This window comes from Schistocerca serialis, chromosome 5, assembly GCF_023864345.2.
Source record: "Schistocerca serialis cubense isolate TAMUIC-IGC-003099 chromosome 5, iqSchSeri2.2, whole genome shotgun sequence".
Taxonomy (NCBI): domain Eukaryota; kingdom Metazoa; phylum Arthropoda; class Insecta; order Orthoptera; family Acrididae; genus Schistocerca; species Schistocerca serialis.
Window position 1 is genome coordinate 379883027 of NC_064642.1, and position 25108 is coordinate 379908134.

Here is a 25108-nt window from a genome sequence, read left to right on the forward strand (position 1 = left end):
TATTTCACTACCCGAATGCGGGTAATGTCGGAATTTCAGTTTCGTAATTTTGCAACTTTTTGGCTATATGTAGTGAAGTAACTTACTTCTTAAATTCTAAACTACTACCAAAATTGGTTTTACTGATGGAGATTAGTTCTTTCTGTCTTTTACCTTGCGTAATGATGGGCTACTTGTGATCGTTTGTTTGGAGGATTACTTTTGCTATTACTGAGTCCAGTCAATAATTTATTCTTTACGCGACTTCATTGAGTGGATGAAAATAATTTGCAAGTGGCATTTATAATATGTTTGTTTTCATTTTTAATGTTCAGACTTTCAAGATATTTTTCAATGATCATTTTCCAAGCTAGCATCTTTGCTTTGTGCACCACAAAATTTTGTTTGCACGAGGAACTCTGATATACGTTTGTTTACAATCTCTCGTGCGTGTTTTGAGTTAGCGTAGTGTCGCAGTATATCTTACAAGAATGAATTTTGAGCAGTTGATAGAAAGTGAACTAGCAAATTTGAACAATAGATTATCATCCAAGAAAAGGCTTTATGATATTGGCGTGTATGAAGATGTACGGGGAGCGAAAGGTGAGCTGTCGCGAAAATACAGCTGTTTTGGTGTGTGAGGGAAGAAAATGCTGATTTGTAGAACACAATAAATCAACGTGATGCCGTGACACAGTCAGGAGATTTAATATAGTTCCGCGAGAACTACATGATACACATTTGTCGTTTTCAATTATAATGACAACCTATCGTGAAGCAACAGGTGTTCTTTTATGTAATTTTGTTTAGGCCTAGTTTATCTATTGATCTTAGAACGTATTTTACTTTTATATGAAGCATTTCATGTTGCCAGTTTTACACAGACTCAACAAATTACATAGAAATTTGCCACTGATTAAAAAAAAAAAGTTTCTAGTAATGGTGTTAACAGATAATTAGAGAAACAGAGAGAAAACAACTTCTTTTAGTTATGCATTGTGATGATAAATACTAATAGCCTACATTAACTTATGCAGCAGTCGTGCTTATGTAAGGGAAGTCTACAAATATTTATTTATGCAACACTACAGATAATACTAATATAGTTACACAAACTGAAAACTAATTTTTTTTTATCATACTGCAGAAAACATTTATACATTAATATAGGGTCAAAGTTCGTGAAAATCATATTAGTACCAGTATACAGAATCTGGAACACATTTTTCACTTAGTCTGTATGACTTTTTCTATATTGTGAGAACAACATCTTGTCTTCCTTTTTTCTTATTCCAGAAATTTTGCTTCCGCATGCTAAAGGAAGTATTTTATTCAATTTCCAACTTTGAAGTTACACTTGCCCTATGAATTTGCCTGCAAGTGGGCCGTACAGCTTCACCTTAAACCAGCATCCAGAGATAAAATGGTCCTTCAGTTTTCTTTTGAGGATGTTCAGTTTATTTATGCTCTCTGTGCTGGATGGCAGTATGTCATGTAATTAGCCTCCCACATTGTTAGGGTCTGTCATTTTTAATCGTTTGCTGCAGATTCAGTAATTTTCTTTAGTGTTGTGTCATTGACATAAATATCTCTGTTTAGAGGCACTGAACAATTTACCATTGAAAGAAGTACCATCCAATATATTTACAGATTTCTTATAATTACCATTTCTGATTCATTAAATTTGTTTTTGCAAGATTCCTGTGGTATTAGTTTTGTTGTGCATCTGATGACTTTCTTTTGGAGTTTTCCAATTCTCTGATTGTGTGCATCTGTCTCTGCTCCCTGTATTGATGTATGGTACGATCTACCGCTTTCTACTTATTTTCATTCCGTTTTATTTGCTGATGATACATCAGTCCTAATTGAAAATGAGGTCCCTGAAAGAATTTCAGAAAGAGTAAAAAATACTCTAGAAAAACTTGAATCTTGGTTCCATCAAAATAGACTAAAATTAAATTAATGGGGGTTAAAACCAAAATGAATCATTGTTAAGCTAAATCATTGGAACAGAGTTAAATTAAGGTAACTTGCAATGATCAGTAAATTGCAGAAGCAAACCATGTAAGTTCTCAGGCCTAAGTTGTGATAAAAATCGAAATAGGGAGGAAGGCCCCTACACATTGAGTACTTGGCAATAAACTCAATAGCTTAGCATTTGCAATGTATTTTTTAGCAAGTGCCACTAACATAGATGCCAGAAAGATATTGATCACTACTGCCTTGAGTCAGTTTTTCTTTATGGTACAGTCTTATGGGGAAGCTTAACAAATGTCATGTCACCAGACTCTTAGTATTATAAAAGAAAATAATTATGAACATGTGTTAAATTTTACTTACACCAGTGGTGGTGCTGTGTGCTGACATTGCCAGTGACTGTTGAATGATGGAAATTATGTGATCTTCATATTAGTGCAAATGTTTTGTTATGAAATGTTTGCTTTATGAGGATACTTAATTTACTGAATGGACAAGGCTACATACAAGAACCTTTCAACAATAGAATTGGAACAGCATTAATTATTTACTCCATGGCCAGTCGTTGCCAGTATTACACTGCTGCAGTAGGCTAAGTAAAGTATTACCAAAAAGCCTATCTATTCTCCCTTTACATATATGAGGTGTTGTTATTCTCATATAAAACTCAGCATAGAGTAAACTCTTTCCGTTTCGACCGCAATTACAGTATTCGCACAGAGAAAATTTTAAACTTCCAGCACAAACAGTGTAAAACTCTTATGGCCAAACACCAGTGTGTATGGAGTTTAAATTTTACAATAAAATAAAAGGCAGTGATATATTTAACATGGGGTATGGTTCACAGACAAGATTACCCTCTACTTTCCAGGTGGAAAAGTAGTATTATTCTATTGATGAATTCATTGAGAACAGTTTCACAGGGTAATTATACATTTTATCTTTGTATTCTGGGAAGTGCAGTATGCATTTGTGTAGCAGTGTCTCAGAAATGTGTATAAAATAATGTAAACTATTGTATTTCTTCATGGAGGTGTGTTCCATGTGTGCAACTAAATGAAAACCAGTTTTTTTTTTTTGCCATACTCATTTCGCTTCTTTTATTTATGAAATATATTCAGTGTTGTATCGTATATGTTCCTTTTTAGACATATAATGCATGTATCGTGTAGTATCATGAATGCATCATCATACCATTTGGCAAAACACATGACCAAAATCATTATGCAACACTATGAAATGAAGAACAGCAGGGGGGGGGGGGGGAACCTCATAACACAAATAAAATTGTTACACATTCCACAAACAGCTTTGGTCATCTTTACCTGCAGACAGTATTAATGAAATAACCAAAACCCACAAGGCAATGACATCCCAAAATTACTTCCAATTTGAAAAGAAGTTCTACTCATAAAAGGATGGGCTTTAAACGGGATCCCCAGTATCAGGAACACTGGCAAACATATTCATCAACCACATAGAAAACACAATCTTTGATTCAGTCATCACAAAGAAAGGCTACAAAATTGTTTACTGGTACAGATATGTGGATGACCTAATCTGTATGGTAGATGAACCAACAGAGAAAGTAGACAAGCACCATACAGATGTAAACAATATACTTAAAACATTCAATTCACCATGGAAAAAGAAACACAAAATCAAATACATTTCTTGCATATAAAGATAAAGAGAGACAACAACAAGTACGCTTTTGACTTGACTTCTTTGGAAAGCTAACAGCTACAGATGCAATTATACGTTCATCATTCAACCACCCGCAAAATCAAAAATGTTCACAGACTAAATAATATCAAACTAAAAAAAGAAAACGGTGAAAAAGAATTACAAACAAAACTCATAGCCACAAACAATGGTTACAACACCCATGTAGTACAAAATCTCAACTAAACAATCAAAATGAAAACAAGCAGAGAATGGATGCACCATAGAACCTCACAGACACTACAGCACACATGGAACATGAAACAGTAATAATCATGACATGACTAACAGAAATAAATGATACACTTTAATATACAAACACAAATCAGCATACACATTAGCAAGCATATTAAAGAAATGGAATTACATGTTTCTTACAGAACAAGAAACTCTCCAGCCACATTTACAAACAACAACAGACAAACCAAGTAAATACCAAGGAGTAGGTATACACCAGTTAGAATGTCAGGAATGGAATCAGTATATCCAGAGAAGACAGACAGGAATTTCAAAAATAGGTATAAAGAACACATAAGGAGCTGGAAGCATGAAAATAGCCAGTCTACCTTTACTGAACACCTAATAAAAAATTGGACTGGGACCATCCAACATGCAACAAGACATAAAAAGTATTAGATTGAATGATTGCAACAAAAATCTCCTGACATTACAGAAAAACTTTAATATACAAAGAGCCCTTGCAATGAAAAAGAAAGTCCAAATCATTATCAGCCATAACACACACTCTCTCTCTCTCTCTCTCTCTCTCTCTCTCTCTCTCTCTCTCTCTCTGTCACACACACACACACACACACACACACACACACACACACACCCCTTACCTCACTCACTCTGCAAACATATTCATAGTGTTTTAATAAACGTGGGTGGAAAAGTGTCATAGCTGGAGCATGTGGGGACCGATTGAACACATTTTCAGGACTGCACATATGGACTAACAGCATTAGAAATTTTAAGTAACACCAAGTGGTAATTTAACCTTATAAAATTTTTGCTACGGAAGTTGTTTGTAATCTGAAAAATGAGAAAAGCATGAAGAACTGTAACATTGTAGCATATTGTAACTCTACATAATACATTTATTATATTATAAATAGAAACATGTAATGCAGGACACTGAAGTTGCTTCATAAGTAAAAGAAGCGAAACGCATATGGCAAAAAACAGGCAGCCTTTCACTTAGTTGCAAAGACGAAACATACTGGCATAAATTCTGAAGCAACTAAGGAACAACAGAAAAGGGGAAAAAAGTGACAATATTGTATCTCTTTTAAAAAGTTTATTATTTTAGATCTTGTCATGCCTTTTATACATGAATCAGGTGACTGAGAATTGTGCGTTAAGAGGTAAATAAACCACATTTCACAGATAAATGTATTAAGATATAGTTGTACTTATTTTAGAACATATCTTATCAATGTGGTTCCGATGTCAGAGATTTGTTCACCTCTATTTCCAGAAACCTATTGCAATCCTCTTCTACCTTATCTCTATCCCCAATGAAATCGTTCAAACTGTTATTTTTTTCTGTACACATTGTTTCCTGCCTGTTGAGATGTAAATTATTTTCTCTAAAATATTCTTAGCCCTAATACTTAGGCATATAGTCAATGAAAGCAACTTCTTACCAGTCAGGGCATCTTTGTACCACTTAAGATTTTTGTTTCAAATGACTGATGTTCTGTATTCAGGCACTAAGAGTAACAGAGATAATAAAACTATGGTTACTTTTTGGACAAAATAGTGCCAGTATGTGGAACATCAACCATTTGAAACAAAAATGTAAGTACTACAGAGATAACTTGACTGCTGAAAAGTACCCTGATTGTGTATCTAAATGTGGATATGGTGGTAAAATTATCATATTTTCTATTTGTAAGCATAGGTGCAACAGTACAAGAGGATCGTTGTGGCAAATGGAAAGAAAGTTACACATTTGGAGAATGTGTTGGGAGTGGTGGTGGCGATGATGATGACGACGATGACGACGACGACGATGACGACGACGATGACGACGATGATGAGGATGAGAGTGAGGGCAACGATGATGATGGTGATAGGAAATCGGATATTGGTGAAGTAGCTGGATGTTCCCAAAATGATGCTAAGCGAAATTTAATTGACACTGATCTCCAAGAATTATTGAATATAGATGCAAATACTTCAGAAGTAAGAAAGAAGTAAGTCAGAAGAAGTAAAATTTGGTCTTTCTTTCTTCTTCTTCTTTTTCCCCTACTCTCCTCTCTTCAGTCTTAAACTTAACGATAACAAATAATAATCACCACATCACACTTAGAAGAGTGTAAAAAACATGATTTTACAGTTTGGAAATGCAGTTTGTTTTTCTTGGAGCAATTCTTGTTTTTTTTTTCACATGTTGTGCTCAATATGTTGTCCTCCCTTATAACTAAACTTTTGATGTCTGCTTAGGGCTCTCTCTCATACACAGATGTTTTCTTTCCTGATTTAATTAAAATGTAATGCGCTCATGATGTATAAACCACACCTGTAATAAAGTAATTTCTGTCATATCCACTGATAAGTATATTTATAAAACACTGTGTTCTCGTACCTACAGCCGTACTTTACAAACTACTGTCAAGTGCATGTTATGAACCACATTTTATGATTTCTTTCCATTTCATTTGTGTAAAGAGTGTGGGAATGAAGTGTCTGTGTGTGTGGTGCCCACATGAGCAGTATATAGGAGGCTGTAGTACATTTCTAGATTTCACCTTTATACTGCTTCTGAAGTTTTGTTCTAGGCGCGTCAGTCTGGAACCGCGCGACCGCAGGTTCGAATCCTGCCTCGGGCATGGATGTGTGTGATGTCCTTAGGTTAGTTAGGTTTAAGTAGTTCTAAGTTCTAGGGGACTGATGGCCTCAGCTGCTAAGTCCCATAGTGCTCAGAGCCATTTTTTTATTTTGAAGTTTTGTAAATATGATTTTGTTGGATAATTGATACCTATCCTTAGGCACCTACCAGTTCAGTATTTCTAAGATGCTCTTCTCCACGTCAAATGTTTGCTGTCCCTCGTTATATATGCTTGGTATCCTCTTTTAGTCCTATTTGCTGTGGGTTCCAAACACTCTTCCAGGATGAGTCGCTTGAGCATTTTGTAAGCGGTCTTTTTTGTAGAATGTAATTTTCCTTTACCTAACCAGTGAACTGAAGTCTACCACCTACTTTGCTGCAGTTGGGTCTGTATTATCATTCCATTTCATACCCCCAAAAATGGTTACAAGTAATTTGTTTGTGTTTACTGAGTACAATAATGACTCATTTATATTTTGGCCTTAGTGCTAAGACATGTTTCTGCATTTTTTGAAGTTCAAAATTTTACATATCTGAACATATAAAGCAAGTTGGCAGTCTTTGCACCACCGTGAAAGCTTTTCGAAATCTGGCTGGATATTGATGCAGTTTTTTAGATCGTACTTCATTATAAATGTATGCAAAAAAGTCTGATACTGCTATTAGTATTGTCTGCTGGATCATAAACATATGAACACCATGAGTCCCAACATATTTCCCATGGGCATACCTAAAGTTACTTCTACATCTTTCAATGACTCTCCACGCAAGGTAACTTCCTGTTTTCTCCCTACCAGTAAATCCCAAATCCAGTCACAAATTTCATTCGATATCTCTTATAGTAGTATGTTCTTTAATAAGCGTTTGTGTGGTACTGGGTCAAGTGCTTTCAGAAGTCAAGAAATACTGCATACATGTGATTACTTTAATCCATGGTTTTCACATTGCTGGTTGACTTGGAGATAGTACATTGGGTTTGAGTTAAGATATATGACTATTAAGATTCCACATGCAACATATGAATATCAGTGAAATTAAATGATCATTTTGTGGCCCACATCTCGTGCCCTTAATGTGGAATGGTTTGACGTATGCTTCTTACCAAAAACTATACACTTATTTTTGTTCTAGGTGTCTACTGTATATTATGATTAAGAGAGCGGGCAACTCTGCTACAAATTCCTGTATATCATCTGGCAGTGAGTCTGCAGGGCCACTGGCATTTGAGATATTCATTTTTTTTATATTACAGGTGTTTCTCAGCACCACTGACATTGATATCTATAGCACTCATTTTTTTGTGTTGTGCGACTTAATCTGGGGTAGTATTCCAGGATCTTCCTTTGTTTTTAGAACATTGGTATTGCAAGTTCAGCATTTCTGATATTGCTCTGCTACTCTCAGTTCTGACACACGTGTCATCCTTGAGTGCCTGGACACTCACTTTGACAACACTGAAAATCTAAATATATTACAAGAACTTCTCTGTACTTTGTGTGGTCTTTAGATAAGAGACTGCTACAGTAATTGTTGAACACTCCATGTACTGCACTTTTCGCTTCCATATGTGTTTCATTTGACATCTTTCTATCTATAAATGTGTACTTTTCTTACATCTGTTGTGCAGTGTCTTTGCAAAGATTGTATTTTGATGCTTCATTTGCAGAAAATTATGCTGATGAGTTATTTTTTTCTAATTTCAGAGCAGCTCTTCTGATCGAAGAGATACCAGGGCTCGAAGATATGCCATCTTACATTGATATGAATCTGAAAAGAGGTACAGGAGTTGATGAATCATGTAGGAAATTAACATCAGTTGATAAACTGTTACAAAAAAGTGTTATACAACCTGGATTTGAAAAGCAGCATGCTATACCACATGAAACCAGTGAGAAACGATTGAGACTAGAAAGAAAGGTACTTGCTGGAAGGTCTGCTACACTTCCATTTTGTTTACTTGAAATAGAGTTACTGAACTGCCAACAATTCATAGATATATACATTTTATTTGTAAGATATGTTTCAGTAATAGTACTTCGTGCTCCTATATTTTCTTTCCTTGTAGGTTTTAACTTGGTATTACACAAATAAATAAAAATGGAAGTACATGGATGTTTGCACGAGACAAAACTACAAAACTGCGGTGGAATATACATTGTAATGAATAGATGTATTGTTACTATGCTGTTTAGTGATGTTGACTGCTCAGGTTTTGATCAGTGTATACTGTATGCTTTTTCTGTCATATGACAAATAGGGGAGGAGGGTAATACAGTCTTTAAACAAAAGTTTGTTGTAATATCATCTCTTAGAGATGAAGTAAATTCTTGTCACGCAGGCTACAATTTCTCTTATTTTAATTTGTTGTAGTTTATATATTCCAAAGCACTGTAATATTCTATTCATTTTGATAGGTTTCATTTTCTGCTCTGTACAAATTGCACTGGCAGAGAGAGATTTTGTATATCCTGTGTGCCAAAGATCAACACTGAGCAGAGCAAATTTGAAATGTATTCATGGGACTCCCAAAACTTCATTTCATTGTATGTTAGTTCTGTACAGTCTTTGACATAAAATGTGGCTGCCAGTCAGCCATGGTAGAGATGTTGTTCACTTAAGATGCGAGTAAAACTTGCTGCCCTCTCAGAATTCTAAGTCTGGCCATCTATATGATCTGGCAACATGGTAGGGTGCAGCAGTTACCGGAGAAAGTGTTATCTCCCACTCAGGTTGTTGTAGTGCTGAATCTGCTCATTGTCTACTGGTAAACATGGCACAGTGTAGATGAAGTCGCAAGTTTGAGTCCACTGCTTCCTTTATTTTCCAAACCACATTTAAAGTGTGTGCTAAAAGTATCAGTTTGATGGAACCCTTTTCCAACTCACCAGTTATGGCAAAACCTCCCAGAAACATTTCCACAAAGAACTCGTGGCCACGGCAAGATCAGAACAGTTCATTCTCGAAATTTTCTGCAGCATGCTGTGGCTAACAGTTGACTGACACCAGCTTGTGATTGTGATGGAGTGCATGTCAAACATGTTTCTGCTCTCATTTGGCAAACATAAACTGATCATTATTGTAGTTCAACGTTCTGCATGAAGTAGCTTTGATACACCAAGTGAACAAAGTGCAGTGCCAGAACGTGCGTACATGTGCATACATCTGTTTACATTCTCTGTAAGCTTCCGTGCAGTGGAAGGCAGAGAATTTCTTGTATGGTTACTAGTCATTCCCTTTGCTCTTTCACTAGCTAATGAAACAAGAGTAAAAAGGCTATGTATGTATGCAATTGGGGATATTCAGCCACCAGATAATAGTTAAAGCCCATGGTGAAACCTTCAGCTATCATTTAGTTTGCACAATTAGCAACCAGTTTGGGTCAGTGACCATTATCAAGCTTTGATGCCATAAATGGCAGGGAAATTAAAACATAATTTGAACAAAAGTAGTTTGCTTTTTTAAGCCAACCATAGTACATAAAAATGTTTCACAATAATAACTCTCCAATAACTTTGTGCAGAAGCAAGTCCAAGTTGACAGCTAGTGATGTCAGTTCTTTATGAAAATTTACTCTTGTTCAAATTAGGGTTTACCTTTCCTGCCATTTATACCAGCTAAGCTCAGTAATTGTCATTGACCAAAACTACAGTCCGATCCATGAACGATGTTGGTTCGCACAGGTCGGGACTAGGATGGTGATAGCATTGTTGCTGGTTCCAAGTGATGGTTGCAGTATGCACATATATATGCTTTGTGCTTGATGAAAGCGCGTATCCCACAAATTATGTGTCTTGTTTACCTAGGTAGCACTTGTCACTTATCTTCATTATTAGCCATGACAACGTGCAACAAATGGAATAAAAATTCACTAGATAATGTGCTACAGTCGAGTATAATGCTCGCATTGCATACAACGTTCATAGCAGAGTGCTCAGAACACTACTGAATGCTTATTGGTTGTCGGAGAACGCATGACACAGGTGCGCAGAACAAGCCTGAACTTGACAACCATCGTTCTTGACTCCAGCTGTAGTAACGAATTGTGCAAAATAAATGACAGCTGAAGGTTTCACCATAAATTTTAACAAAGAGAGAGAGAGAGAGAGAGAGAGAGAGAGAGACCGTATGCCTCTGTACAAGCCCAAATTCTCTTACCTTGCCTTTGATGTTCTTATGTGAAATCTATGTTACTGAATTTTGTCAGTAGTTCTTTGTGAAAAAACACCATATTCCCTCCATTTGAATTTACAAAGCACTTCCGTAAGATTCACATGTAGATCAAACCTGCTAGTAGCAAATCTAGCAGCACACCTCTGAATTGCTTCTACAGCTTTTTTTAATCTGACAGGGTGGGGATCCCAAATACTAGCATTACAGGAGAATGAATTGCACTAGTTTTCTGTACCCAGTCTCTTTTGTAGAACATCTACTCTTCCCTAGAATTCTCCTAATTCATCTTCCCTATTATTGACCTAGTGAGGTGGCGCAGTGGTTAGCACACTGGACTTGCATTCAGAAGGACATCAGTTCAGACTCGCTTCCGGCCATCCTGATTTGGGTTTTCTATGATTTCCCTAAATTGCTCCAGGCAAATGCCGGGATGGTTCCTTCGAAAGGGTATGAGCGACTTCTTTCCCTGTCCTTCCCTAATCTGATGATCTCACTGTTTGTTCGCCTTCCCCAGATCAACCAACCTATTACTGACTTCCCTATTACTGACTGTACATGCTTGTTCCATCTCATATAACTTTGCAACATTAAGCAAAGATATTTACTCAGTGTAACTACATCAAGCAGCACAACCTCCAGTACTGTATTTGGACATTACAGGATTGTTTTTTCCTACTCACTTACATTTTTCTGCATTTAAAGCAAGTTGCTGTTCATCATGACAAATAGAAAGTATGTCTTAAGCAATCCTGTGTTCTCCTGCACTTAGTCAATGACGAAATTTTCCCGTTCACTACAATGTCATCAGTCAGTCAAATGTTGCTGCTCACCCTGTCTGTCCAATCATTTACGTACATGAAAGCAAAAGCTGTCCTATCACACTTTTTTTTTTGTTTCTGATGAACACTCATTGGGGAGAACAATGTTCTCTTACTTAAGAATTCTTTGAGCCACTCACGTACTTAGAAACATTCCTTATGCTCGCACCTTTAAAAATCTGCAGTCACACACTGTGTCAGTCACTATCTGGAAACCTAGATATGTCTACATGTACATATATACTCTGGTAGCCACCAAGTGGTGTGTGGCAGAGGGCACTATTCACACCCCAAGGCATATTTCCCCCCCCGTCTGTTCCACTCGCGGATCGCGCGAGGAAAAAATGACTCTCTGTATGCCTCAGTATGAGCTGTAATTTCCCTTACCTTTGAAAGGTGATCATTGCGCTGTTTGAAAGTTTGTGGTAATAATATAAGTTCTACATCCTTGACAAAGATCGGATTTTGGAATTCAGTGAGCAGCTCCTTCCATTTAGTGCGTGTTTATCTGCAAGTGTGTCCCACCTCAAACTTTCTATGAGATTTTTAACACTCTCACGATTGCTAAATGTACCAGTCACGAATTTTGCCGCTCTTATTTGGACCTTCTCAATCTCTTGAATCAGACCCAACCAGTAAGGGTTCCATACAGATGAACAGTACTCTAAGACTGGACAAACTAAAATATTGTAAGCAATTTCCTTGATCGTTCCATTTGAGATCATTTTGAATAGTCACAACCTGATATTTGACGGATGTTACTGCTTCCAAAGACTGGGCATTTATTATGTACTCGTACATTAATGGGGATTTTCGCTTTGTTACACGCAGTAGGTTACACTTACTAATATTGAGAGATAACTGCCAGTCATTACACCATGCATTTATTTTTTGCAAATCCTCATTGATTTGTTCACAACTTTCATGGGATACTACTTTCCTGTTGACTACAGCATCATCGGCAAACAGTCTAATGCCGCCGTCAGTACCATCAATCATATCGTTTACGTAAATCATAAAAAGCAGTGGACCTATTACGCTACCCTGGGGCACACCTGATGTTACGCGTGTTTCTGTTGAAGTCTCCTCATTCAGGATGACATACTGCCCTCTCTCTGTTAGAAAACTTCCTATCCATCTTCATATGTCATCGAATAGACCATAAGCACGCACTTTTTGGAGCAAGCGACAGTGCGGAACTGAGTTGAACACCTTTCGAAAGTTGAGGAATATGGCATCAACTTGGGAGCTGGTGTCTAGAGCCTGTTGTATATCATGCACAAAGATGAGCTTCTCAGAGTCTAGAAAGGTCAATATGCCTGAACACAAACTATGTTCCATGATTCTACAAAAAATCGATGTCAGTGAAATTGGCCAGTAATTATGTGCATCCGATTTTCTACCCTTTTTATAGATTGCCATGAACTGGGCCTTCTTCTAGTCCCGTGGAACTTTCCTCTGTTCCAATGATTTCTGATAGATGATGGATAAGAATGGTGCTATATGTGTAGCATAGTCAACATAAAATCTTACAGGGATACCTTCTGGGCCAGATGCCTTCCTGGCGTCTAAGGATTTTAACTGTTTTATAATCCCTGATACATTAAACACTATGTCAGCCATCCTTGCGTTTGTTCGATAATTGACAAGGGGAATGGTGGTGCAGTCCTCTACTGTAAATGAGTTTTTGAAAGCTAGGTTTAGAATTTCGGCCTTCTGTTTATCATCATCTGTTACATTGCCCATACTGTCAGCAAGAGAAAGTATTGAATTATTTGTAGCATTTATAGAGTTTACGGACCAAAATTTTTTGAGGTTATTTTTAGAATCTGCAGATAAAATATTGCTTTCAAATTAGTTAAAAGAATCTCTCGACATTTTGACAGCTGTTTTCATTTCGCATCATTTTTGTTTGTCAGCGGGGCAGTGACTATGTTTAAAATGACTGTGAAAAATTATCTGCTTTCTCAGCAACTTCCTAATACGTTTGTTGAACCAAGGTGTATCATCTTGCCCAGAAATGAGGGATTTGCTACTGACAAACCTTCCCACCCCTGCTAAAGTGGTATTCTGTCACCTACACACCCAACACAGCATCCTGGTCCTTATCTATACCACTCCCAACCCCCTTGCCACATGGGTCATATTTCTGTGGAAGACACAGGTGCAAGACCTGTCAGATTCATCCATCGAGCACAACCTACTCCAGTACTGTCACAAAGGTATCCTATTCTATCAGAGACAAGGTTATGCATGAAAGCAGCTTTGCTGCAATTGCTGCACAATATTTTATGTTGTACACCAACCAGCTGTCCTTCAGAATGAGTGGCTGCCACCATATTATGGCCAAGAACAAAATTGACCACCCACTGGGACATGCTACTGTGACTACATCTTGCTCACGTTCAGTGGCTGCTTCCCAGCTGTGCTATCTGGATCCTTCGCCCCAGCATCGGGTTTTCTGAACTATGTAGCTGGAAGTTAAACTTGCAACACATTCGTTGCTCCCATAATGCTCTTGGTTTCAGTCTACAGTAACCCACTCTCACTACACCCTTTACACAACAGTTTCCTCTTCCTCTGTTCAGTCACTTTCTACCAATTCATGCTTCCACATCATCTTTGTTGTGCACCTCACCTTACCCTCCCCCGTACCAGTGTTTTGCATGCCTAGTCTGTACACCTGCCATACCTCGCACTGCATTCCTGTCCTACATTTATACACGTCTGCTGCCTCTCGCTCCAAGCCACTAGGAATAAGTGTGCCATTGCAGACAAATTGCCTCGTCCCATAAAAGAGCAGTAATTGTACCCAATTGTGACTTTAGTATGAAAACAAAATGCACGGAGTATCTGGAAAACAGCTGAAATAATCAGATAAATTAACAAGATAACCACAACAACAATAGAAACAAATTTGTGGTACATCATATATCACCAAAATAACAATCCATAGTAAGGGTGAGGTGTACGTAACCTGTGATCGCTGACTGTCTCCTGAGTAACTATTTGAACAGTTCACTAAATTTAGTAGTGTGTCATGTTGTATTATCAAATTTGTTGACTTCAAAGACTCACTATCAGGCTGCCACCTTTCACCATAACATAGACTTAGGGCTGCACTAAAAATCAGCCTGGTCACAATCTTCATTCAAATTTTTAGTAAATTATGTTGAAGCTGTGAAGTGAAAATTTAATCAAACCACAAATATCATGTGAGGAAATATATTTTTTTTAAGGTCTTTCTGTTTACGAGGTTGTACTCCAAAAAAACCGGAAAAACATTGCCGTGGGTGGAGTTTGTGTAGTACTCATTGTGGCCACTAGGCATATATAGCGCAACTTATTGCCAGTTCAGTGCTGCCTGTGTTCTCAACCTGGCTTGTTCTGTTCATTTGCAGTGATTGTTTTTGCTAGTGCTGTTTTGTTCTTGTTCCGTTTTTTATGACGGCAAATTTAAGTGAACAAAGTGCAGCAGTGAAATTTTGTTTGCTACTCAGTAAAACTGCATCGGAAACTGTTGTCATGTTAAAAACAGCTTACCAAGATGACACTATGGGAAAAACTCAAGTGTACGAGTGGTTTGCTCGATTTAAAAAATGGCGACATGTCAATTGGTGACAAACCTTGTTCTGGACTTGCATCAACTGCCCAATAATTTAGAAGAGTTTGTTGCCCCCCAGCTCAGACTGTCAATCAAACCTTTTATTTGGAAGTTTTACGAAGACTGTGCAACAGTGTTCATAAAAAAAGGACGTGATTTGTGACAGACAGGAGACTGGTTCTTTTGCCATGGCAATGCACCTGCATGTGAAACTATCTTCCAATTAGTCAACATACTTGCTATAAGGGGAAGTACATTGTCTTGCAATACCCCTGTTCCAATAGGAGAGAAGGAAAGTTGCTACTCATCATATAACGGAGATGCTGAGCCGCGATCAGCACAATAAAAAGATTCACACAATCATAGCTTTCGGAAGTTAAGGCCTTTGTCAGCAGTACACACACACACACACACACACACACACACACACACACACACAGCGCAAATTGCACACACACACACACACACACACACACACACACACACACACACACGCACACTCTCTCTCTCTCACGCAAGCGCAACTTGCACACACATCTGCAGTCTCAGAGAGCTGAAACTACACTGCGAGCTGCAGCACCAGTGTATGATGGGAGTGGCGACTGGGTGGGGGTAAGGAGGCGGCTAGGGCGGGGAGGAGGAGGGATAGTGTGGTGGGAGTGGCAGACAGTGAAGTACTTGCAGTTTAGACTGAGCGTAGGAGAGAAGGTGCAGAGGGGGGAGGGGGCAAGTAGTGCAAAGGAGAGAAATAAAAATAAAAATAAAAGAAATTAAAAGACTGGGTGTGGCAGTGAAATGACGGCTGTGTAGTGCTGTAATGGGAACAGGGAGGGGGGCTGGATGGGTGAGGACAGTGACTAACCCCTGTTCTGTGTTTCAGCTGACCATATTTTATTAAAAGTGGATAGCAAATGAAGACCCTTCTTTACTAACAATAAGGGCTCAGTCAAACAGCCCAACACCAGCAGAATGTGTTGTTGTCTGCCATGACCATACAGAGTGCGGACAGGGTATAGTGATCCAGTCATTGAATGGTGCTCATTGGGAGTGAGTCACTTGCTGTCTAGTAACCATGAGTAATAATTCTAATGATGATGACAACATATTGACTTTTAAGTGAACTGTGCAAGAGAACTTAAGTGGAGGTTGAAGAATGTTTCTTCAATTATTTTCATATTTCTCATGAATATAATGTGTAATAAATTTTTTTAATGCGAGAAGATTATGCGCACAAATTGACCGAGGTTTAGAAAGTATTGCTCATGCAAAACTCAGTGTTCTCTTATCTTGCATGACATCATGTGAACCAAGGATGAAGGGCAATAGACAGCTTCCACTATCCTAGATTTTCGAAAGCATTTGACACTGCACCAATGCAGACTGTTAATAAAGGTCCGAGCATACACATTAAGTTCTCAGCTATGAGAGTGACTTCATAAGTAGTAGAATCCAGTAAGCCATATTGGACAGTGAGCGTTCATCAGAGACACTGGTATCATTACGAGTATTCCAGGGAAGTGTGATAGGATTGCATTTGTTCTCTATTTACATAAATGATCTGACTGCAACTTTTTGCTGATGATTGGAAAATTATTGTCTTTGAGTGACTGTAGAAGGTACTGGAAGGCTTAGACAGAATTTGTAGTTGGTGTGATGAGTGCCAGCTTGCTCTAAATGTAGAAAAATGTAAGTTAATGTAGATGACTAGGAAGTCCAATTCTGTAATGTTTAAACACAGTATTAGTGTTTTGCTGCTTGACACAGTTGTGTCAGTTAAATATCTGTGTGTAACATTGCAAAGCGATATGAAATGGCATGAGCATGTAGCAACAGTAGTAGGGAAGGTGAGTGGTTGACTTTGTTTTATTGGGAGAATTTTGGAAAAGATTAGCTCATCTATAAAGGAGATTGTGTGAAATGCTGGTATGATCCATCCTTGAGTACTTCTCAAGTGTTTGGGATTCCCACCAGGGAGACATCGGATCAATTTAGAGGCATGCTGCTAGATTTGTTACTGGTAGGTTTGATAAACATGTGAATGTTATGAGGATCCTGCATGGACTTGAAAGGGAATCCCCAGAAGGAAGATGAAGTCCTTTTTGTGAAACACTCTTAAAGGAATTAACAGAATTGGCATTTGAAGCTGACAGCAGAGCAATTGTACTGCTGCCAACATATATATCATGTAAGACTGAGAAGACAAGTTAAGAAAAATTAGGGCCTGTATTAGACATGTAGACAGTTGCCCTTCCCTAGCTCCATTTGTGAGAAGAACATGAAAGGAAATGACTAGGTACTCTCCACCATTTCACCATATAGTGGCTTACGGAGTATGTATGTGGGTATAAGACAATTTGAAACACTACTCAGGCTCATTGACTGAAAGTTTTGACTAACTCCAGTCGTGTGAAAGAATGGGAGAATTGGAAACTAGAGACTTGTATCGTGTTTCTGACCTTTGAGAGGTATGGAATGAGAGCTTGTTGTTAAGGATTGCCAGCTAGCTGTTTGATTGGCAGGAAGTGTATTAACCTGAGGGGTAGTATTTTACAGCAGAGGCCTCCAAGAACCAGTAGCACTATTACAGTTGTTACGATTAGGCCTTCAGGATGTGTTAGTGTTATTGTTTCATACATGTTTGGGGCAAATTTAATTTATTCCATCTCTCTTCTGTTCATCACAAGTCTTCCTTTGTATTCTGTAGTTTGTAATGGTTATTGTAAGTTAAATAAGTAAGATTAAAACTATCCATTACAGATGTTTAAGAACCCATGAATGTATGTTGAATGTAAATACATAAAACTGCAACCAGTCACTATTTTGAAGTAGTTACTTATCATTCCATGAACCAGTTTTTGAAACCTTTCAGGTTCATCTTCAGATAATGTACACAAAGTTACATAGCTATTTGAAGCATAGTGCTGGGTGCTGGCTGTGTGGCAAGAAAATGGAAAATGCTTTAATGCATGAGTATTGTTTATCTGCCAATTTGGCTCCAAAATTTAGTTTTGTTCTTTTTGTGACAGTATGGGCAGCTTTTGTTGTTAATATCCATTTGTCTGCTTCCATTGTGATGACCAGTTGGTACCACATCACTCACTTCTACAGAATATGTGTCATATCACATTGTGACAACAGTGATAGTGAGTGACATGGTACCAACTGGCCTTCACAATAAGCAGACAGACGGATATCAACAACAAAAGCCTTCCATACTGTCGCAAAAAGCACAAAGCTAAATTTTGGATCCAAATCAGCAGATAACAGTACTCATGCATCAAAGTATGTTCCATTTTTTTGTCACAGAGCCAGCACCCAGCTTCCTATACACCATCTGAAGATGAGCTTGAAAAGTTTCAAAAACTGCTTCATGTAATGAATAAATAACTAATTCAAAAAAGTGACTAGTTGCAGTTTTATGTATTCACTTTAAATATGTAAGTTTGGAAGTTACTTCTTCTTGTGCTGTTGATGGAAAACCATTTGACTCTTGGGTGACTTAATTTGTTGAGCAATTACAGCTCATGGTTTTCAGTCAATTCAGTTTATGTACTGAAAATTACAAGCCTCCTAATGAAAATTCTGCTTTAATGTATGTTCCATTTCAGAAACAAAGAGAGCGCACAAAGGGTGCTAAATGGTTTAATATGCCAGCACCTGAGCTCACAGATGAAGCAAAGAATGACCTGATGGTTCTTCAGATGAGGGCTGCTCTTGATCCAAAACATTTCTACAAGAAGAATGACCTTAAAGTGCTGCCAAAATATTTCCAGGTAAGTTAAGCAACGCAAAAAACAAGTGACATTTTTAAACTTCTTTTAACAAATAGTCATGGAAGTATTTTCACCTAGTTAACCGCAAAAGGTGTGGCAAGTGCACAGATTTGAGGACTGCTTTTGCCTTTCCTGTTTATTTCAAGGCAAGGTGCCCCCAATCTCTCTCTCTCTCTCTCTCTCTCTGTGAGTGTGTGTGTGTGTGTGTGTGTGTGTGTAAAACAAAATCTTCCTATATCCTATTTAAATCAGTTTTATAAACAATTGACTTTTATGACTTTGAATGTTTTATTAACATCCGTCCAAAAGACAGCATCAGTTTTTCAGTAATTTTCTTTTTCTCCACATTTTTAATCCTTCTTATGCCCACAAAATTATGATACTTTATTAACATTTTTATATCCACATATATCTGATGAAAGCAGATGGTAGTTAGCTTGATCCAACTACTTGAACATTATCTGTGCTTCCTGTCCAGCCAGAGCAAGTTGATGCCATCAAGTGAAATGGTGCCAAATCTGTGGATCCAGTAAATCCACTCTGCAACCATCATTCGCTGTTGATGTTATATCGCGTGATAACTGAGATGAACCATGGACCTTGATGTTGGTGGAGAGGCTTGCGTGCCTCACCGATACAGATAGCCGTACCGTAGGTGCAACCACGACGGAGGGGTATCTGTTGAGAGGCCAGACAAACGTGTGACTCCTGAAGAGGAGCAGCAGCCTTTTCAGTAGTTGCAAGGGCAACAGTCTGGCTGATTGACTAATCTGGCCTTGTAACACTAACCAAAACGACCTTTCTGTACTGGTACTGCGAATGGCTGAGAGCAAGGGGAAACTACAGACGTAATTTTTCCTGAGGGTATGGAGCTGTACTGTATGGTTAAATGATGATGGCGTCCTCTTGGGTAAAATATTCCGGAGGTAAAATAGCCCCCCATTCGGATCTCTGAGCGGGGACTACTCAGGAGGACGTTGTTATCAGGAGAAAGAAAACTGGCGTTATATGGATCGGAGTGTGGAATGTCAGATCACTTAATTGGGCAGGTAGGTTAGAAAATTTAAAAAGGGAAATGGATGGGTTAAAGTTAGATATAGTGGAAATTAGTGAAGTTTGGTGGCAGGAGGAACAAGACTTCTGGTCAGGTGAATACATGGTTATAAATACAAAATCAAAATGGGGTAATGCAGGAGCAGGTTTAATAATGAATAGGAAAATAGGAATGCGGGTATGTTACTACAAACAGCATAGTGAATGCATTATTGTGGCCAAGATAAACACGAAGCCCACGCCTACTAGCTCCGCAGATGATGAAGAGATTGATGAAATGTATGATGAGATAAAAGAAATTATTCAGACAGTGAAGGGAGATGAAAATTTAATAGTCATGGGCGACTGGAATTCGATAGTAGGAAAAGGAAGAGAAGGGAACGTAGTAGGTGAATATTGAATGGGGGTAAGAAATGAAAGAGGAAGCCGCCTTGAAGAATTTTGCACAGAGCATAACTTAATTATAGCTAACACTTGGTTCAAGAATCCTAAAAGAAGGTTGTATACATGAAAGAGGCGTGGAGATACTCGAAGGTTTCAGATAGCATATATAATGGTAAGACAGAGATTTAGGAACCAGGTTTTAAATTGTAAGACATTTCCAGAGGCAGATGTGGACTCTGACCATAATCTATTGGTTATGAACTGTAGATTAAAACTGAAGAAACTGCAAAACGGTGGGAATTTAGGGAGAAGGGATCTGGATAAACTGACAGAACCAGAGGTTGTAGAGAGTTTCAGGGAGAACGTTACGGAATGATTGACAGGAATGGGGGAAAGAAATACAATAGAAGAAGAATGGGTAGCTTTGAGGGATGAAATAGTGAAGGCAGCAGAGAATCAAGCAGGTGAAAAGACGAGGGCTAATAGAAATCCTTGGGTAACACAAGATATATTGAATTTAATTGATGAAAGGAGAAAATATGAAAATGCAGTAAATGAAACAGGCAAAAATGAATACAAACATCTCAAAAATGAGATCGACAGGAAGTGCAAAATGGCTAAGCAGGGATGGCTAGAGGACAAATGTAAGGATGTAGTGGCTTATCTCACTAGGGGTAAGATAGATACTGCCTACAGGAAAATTAAGGAGACCTTTGGAGATAAGAGAACCACATGTATGAACATCAAGAGCTCAGATGGAAACCCAGTTCTAAGCAAAGAAGGGAAAGCAGAAAGGTGGAAGGAGTATATAGAGGGTCTATACAAGGGCGATGCACTTGAGGACAATATTATGGAAATGGAAGAGGATGTAGATGAAGATGAAATGGGAGATACAATACTGCGTGAAGAGTTTGACAGAGCACTGAAGGACCTGAGTCGAAACAAGGCCCCCGGAGTAGACAACATTCCATTGGAACTACTGACGGCCTTGGGAGAGCCAGTCCTGACAAAACTCTACCATCTGGTGAGCAAGATGTATGAAACAGGCGAAATACCCTCAGACTTAAAGAAGAATATAATAATTCCAATCCCAAAGAAAGCAGGTGTTGACAGATGTGAAAATTACCGAACTATCAGTTTAATAAGCCACAGCTGCAAAGTACTAACACGAATTCTTTACAGACGAATGGAAAAACTAGTAGAAGCCGACCTCGGGGAAGATCAGTTTGGATTCCGTAGAAATACTGGAACACGTGAGGCAATACTGACCTTATGACTTATCTTAGAAGAAAGATTAAGGAAAGGCAAACCTACGTTTCTAGCATTTGTAGACTTAGAGAAAGCTTTTGACAATGTTGACTGGAATACTCTCTTTCAAATTCTAAAGGTGGCAGGGGTAAAATACAGGGAGTGAAAGTCTATTTACAACTTGTACAGAAACCAGATGGCAGTTATAAGAGTTGAGGGACATGAAAGGGAAGCAGTGGTTGGGAAGGGAGTAAGACAGGGTTGTAGCCTATCCCCAATGTTATGCTATCTGTATATTAAGCAAGCAGTAAATGAAACAAGCAGAAATTCGTAGTAGGAATTATAAGCCATGGAGAGGAAATAAAAACTTTGAGGTTCGCCAATGACATTCTAATTCTGTCAGAGACAGCAAAGGATCTCTAAGAGTAGCTGAACGGAATAGACAGTATCTTGAAAGGAGGATATAAGTTGAACATAAACAAAAGCAAAATGAGGATAGTGGAATACAGTCGAATTAAATCGGGTGATGCTGCGGGAATTAGATTAGGAAATGAGACGCTTATAGTAGTAAATGAATTTTGCTATTTGGGGAGCAAAATAACTCATGATGGTCGAAGTAGAGAGGATTATAAAATGTAGACTGGCAATGGCAAGGAAAGCATTTCTGAAGAAGAGAAATTTGTTAATATCGAGTATAGATTTAAGTGTTGAAGTCGTTTCTGAAAGTATTTGTATGGAGTGTGGCCATGTATGGAAGTGAAACGTGGACAATAAATAGTTTGGACAAGAAGAGAATAGAAGCTTTCAAAATGTGGTGCTACAGAAGAATGCTGAAGATTAGATGGGTAGATCACATAACTAATGAGGAGGTATTGAATAGAATTAGGGAGAAGAGAAATTTGTGGCACACCTCGACTAGAAGAAGGGATTGGTTGGTAGGACATGTTCTGAGGCAACGTAGAGGGAGACCAAGAGATGAATGCACTAAGCAGATTCAGAAGGATGTTGCTTGCAGTAGGTACTGGGAGATGAATAAGCTTGCAGAGGATAGAGTAGCATGGAGAGCTGCATCAAACCAATCTCTGGACTGAAGACCACAACAACAACAACAACTGCGATGCCCTATACGCCAATGCTCCTTTAACTCCTCATCTCCAGTAGAACTCTCCAAGCCAGGCATACTGTATTTTTATTGCACTCATGCAAGAGTACTTTGTCAGGAATCCACTCTTTGTGTTGTTGGCTGTTTTGCTGTGCTTTTTTGCACCTTGCTGTTTTGTACATGGATGTTGTGTACAGAGCCGCCTGTCAAAACAGCCCACTACAAAGGTGTTCCCACATTTTTACTTTTTCTCAATAGTGCGGTTATCTCTTACACTAGTCTAATTTTTCCTACTCCTCGTCTTTTTATCATTTGTATTTGCCTTAAGCTTTTTAGGTGTAGGATAGTATACATATTAATGCCTCAAATATTGGTGAGCTTGCATGCCCTTGACTTCTTTTGCTATTAGTAATGACTTGATTTTGATATGCCATGAAAATTGCAGGGTTTTGTGTGTAACGTTAATATTGTATCTTCCTTTTCACATTTTTGTGTTTCTTTTTGGTGTTGAGATTTAGTTTCTTCCTGATGGTGTCCTGTCTTCTTTCTGTATTAGTTTCAAGGTTAGTATTTACCTTTTGTGAAACTGAGGTCAGGAACCATGGCATCGTGATTGCATAGCAGTTGTTGTTGGTAATTTTTAATGATAGAAGCAAGGTAATATAGACAGTGTTTGAACTAATTGTAAGTTGTATAGTGTACATGGTAAAATAATCTATCTTTCGTTTTATTTTGTTCATACCGACTGGACCTGCTGGCTGTTACTGGAAAGTATATGCTTGTCTAGTGGAAGATGATTGTCTAAGACTTGTAATATACTTTTAACGTCTTCCAGTTTATTTTGACTGCCACGTTTCCATACTGCGTAGTTTCTTTCGTAAAGTATAGACTTGTCTTTTGAGTGCAGATATTTTGGAGGTTACATATTTTGCAGTCAAGTTCTTTTGTTGTCTCCTTTTTATCATTCTATTTATTATTGTAACCAGTATTGTTAAAACTTCAGATTACTTTTTCATCAGTAAATATAATTATTTAGTGAGAATATGAGATTCATTTCGTAATGTCAACTACATCTCTCTCCATTCTAGAGATTCTAAACTGAATTTAAAAAAATAGCCATATGTGTAATGTAATGTTCATTAAGGTAAGGCTAGAAAGTTTAAGCTTCTACATAGGTTTACTGATAGCCACTCTTCCTGTGCTCTGTCCTGAAATGGAACATCTTTTGACAAAAGATTCTAATTTGCTTGCTGTTTTCATTCATTTGTGATGGAAGATGAAACATTAAAAATATTTACCCCTCAGTATTTTAACAAGTGTGACATCTGTCTGTCTGCATGAAAGTTGGGCATACCTTTTCACATTTTACTTTCTGTTTAAAATTTATATTCAGAATTGTTCACATGAACCACTTTATGGTGAGCAGTTTATTCCTCTTCCTGTACTGTATCCAGTTCCGAAGGTTATTTGTTTGTAGAGATACAGAGTGGAGCGAAATTCACATCTGTAACTTTTACTCAAGAGGTGCTGTAGATATCTAATATTCCCCACAAAGAAAATTTTTTCACCTCCCTCTTGGGTTTGCACATGACCAAAGATCCAGTTTCTGTAATGTAATAAGGCTGAGAGTAGCCATAGAAATTACTGTGTTGTGTTGTGTGTATGTGCATCTGTGTTTTGCATACTGTGCAATGCCCCCTTACACCAGCCCATACAAGTAACATTATTTTACTAAAGGCACAGTGTTGGCAGTATCTTCTGTTAGGTAACTATGCCATTTCTGATTTCCCAATGAAACATTATAGTGCTTAAGATAAAGATACCTCATTTCTTTTTAATGTATAGTATTTAGTACCAATACAGATGCAGAATTTAAATACCAAATATGTCTGTATTTATTTTTAGGTTGGAAAAGTTGTGGATGCACCTGAAGATTTTTACAGTAGCAGGATACCAAAGAAACAGAGAAAGAAGACAATTGTTGATGAGCTTTTGGCAGATGCAGAGTTCAAGAAATACAATAAGAGACGCTACTTAGAAATTATTGCAGAAAAGAAGAGAACACATCATAAAGCACATAAGCATGCACAACGATTAAAAAGGAAGGGGAAGAAAAAGTAGATATGTACTTGTTTGTATATCTGATGATCCCATGTAATTGCGTGTATATATAGATACAGGAATAAGCATTTTAGCATGTATTTATGTTATAATAAATTACATGTGATTTTGCAATCTTTTGACTTTGAAAACATAACATAATTTGGTTTGTTACAATGGTAAGTTACAGATGTTAATTCAAAAGAAAGAAGAGAAGTACCTTCAGAATATTTTTACAATTGTAAAAGTATGTTAACTGAAATGGAAATTACAGAAATGCATCAATGTTAAGCTCATAGTGTGTGATCATTAATAGTATTGTTTGATGCTGTCATCTGT

General features: G+C 37.8%; 1 protein-coding gene across 1 annotated transcript; it reads left to right on the plus strand.

The window, feature by feature from the left end:
• Nucleotides 1–385: 385 nt before the first annotated feature.
• LOC126481040 (deoxynucleotidyltransferase terminal-interacting protein 2) lies at nucleotides 386–24904 on the plus strand. Its single transcript, XM_050104521.1, has 5 exons — nucleotides 386–582; nucleotides 5588–5882; nucleotides 8221–8434; nucleotides 18718–18882; nucleotides 24575–24904. Exons 1-5 carry the CDS (start codon nucleotides 471–473, stop codon nucleotides 24788–24790), a joined length of 1002 nt encoding a protein of 333 aa, XP_049960478.1. The 5' UTR covers nucleotides 386–470; the 3' UTR covers nucleotides 24791–24904.
• The last annotated feature ends 204 nt before the right edge of the window (nucleotides 24905–25108 follow it).

Bases quoted from the DNA above. Each gene is read 5' to 3' on its own strand.
- LOC126481040 (XM_050104521.1), top strand. From the start codon at position 471: ATGAATTTTGAGCAGTTGATAGAAAGTGAACTAGCAAATTTGAACAAT. The intron at 5,883-8,220 runs GTAAGTCAGAAG...TTCTAATTTCAG, and splicing joins ACTTCAGAAGTAAGAAAGAA to AGCAGCTCTTCTGATCGAAG. The intron at 8,435-18,717 runs GTACTTGCTGGA...GTTCCATTTCAG, and splicing joins GATTGAGACTAGAAAGAAAG to AAACAAAGAGAGCGCACAAA.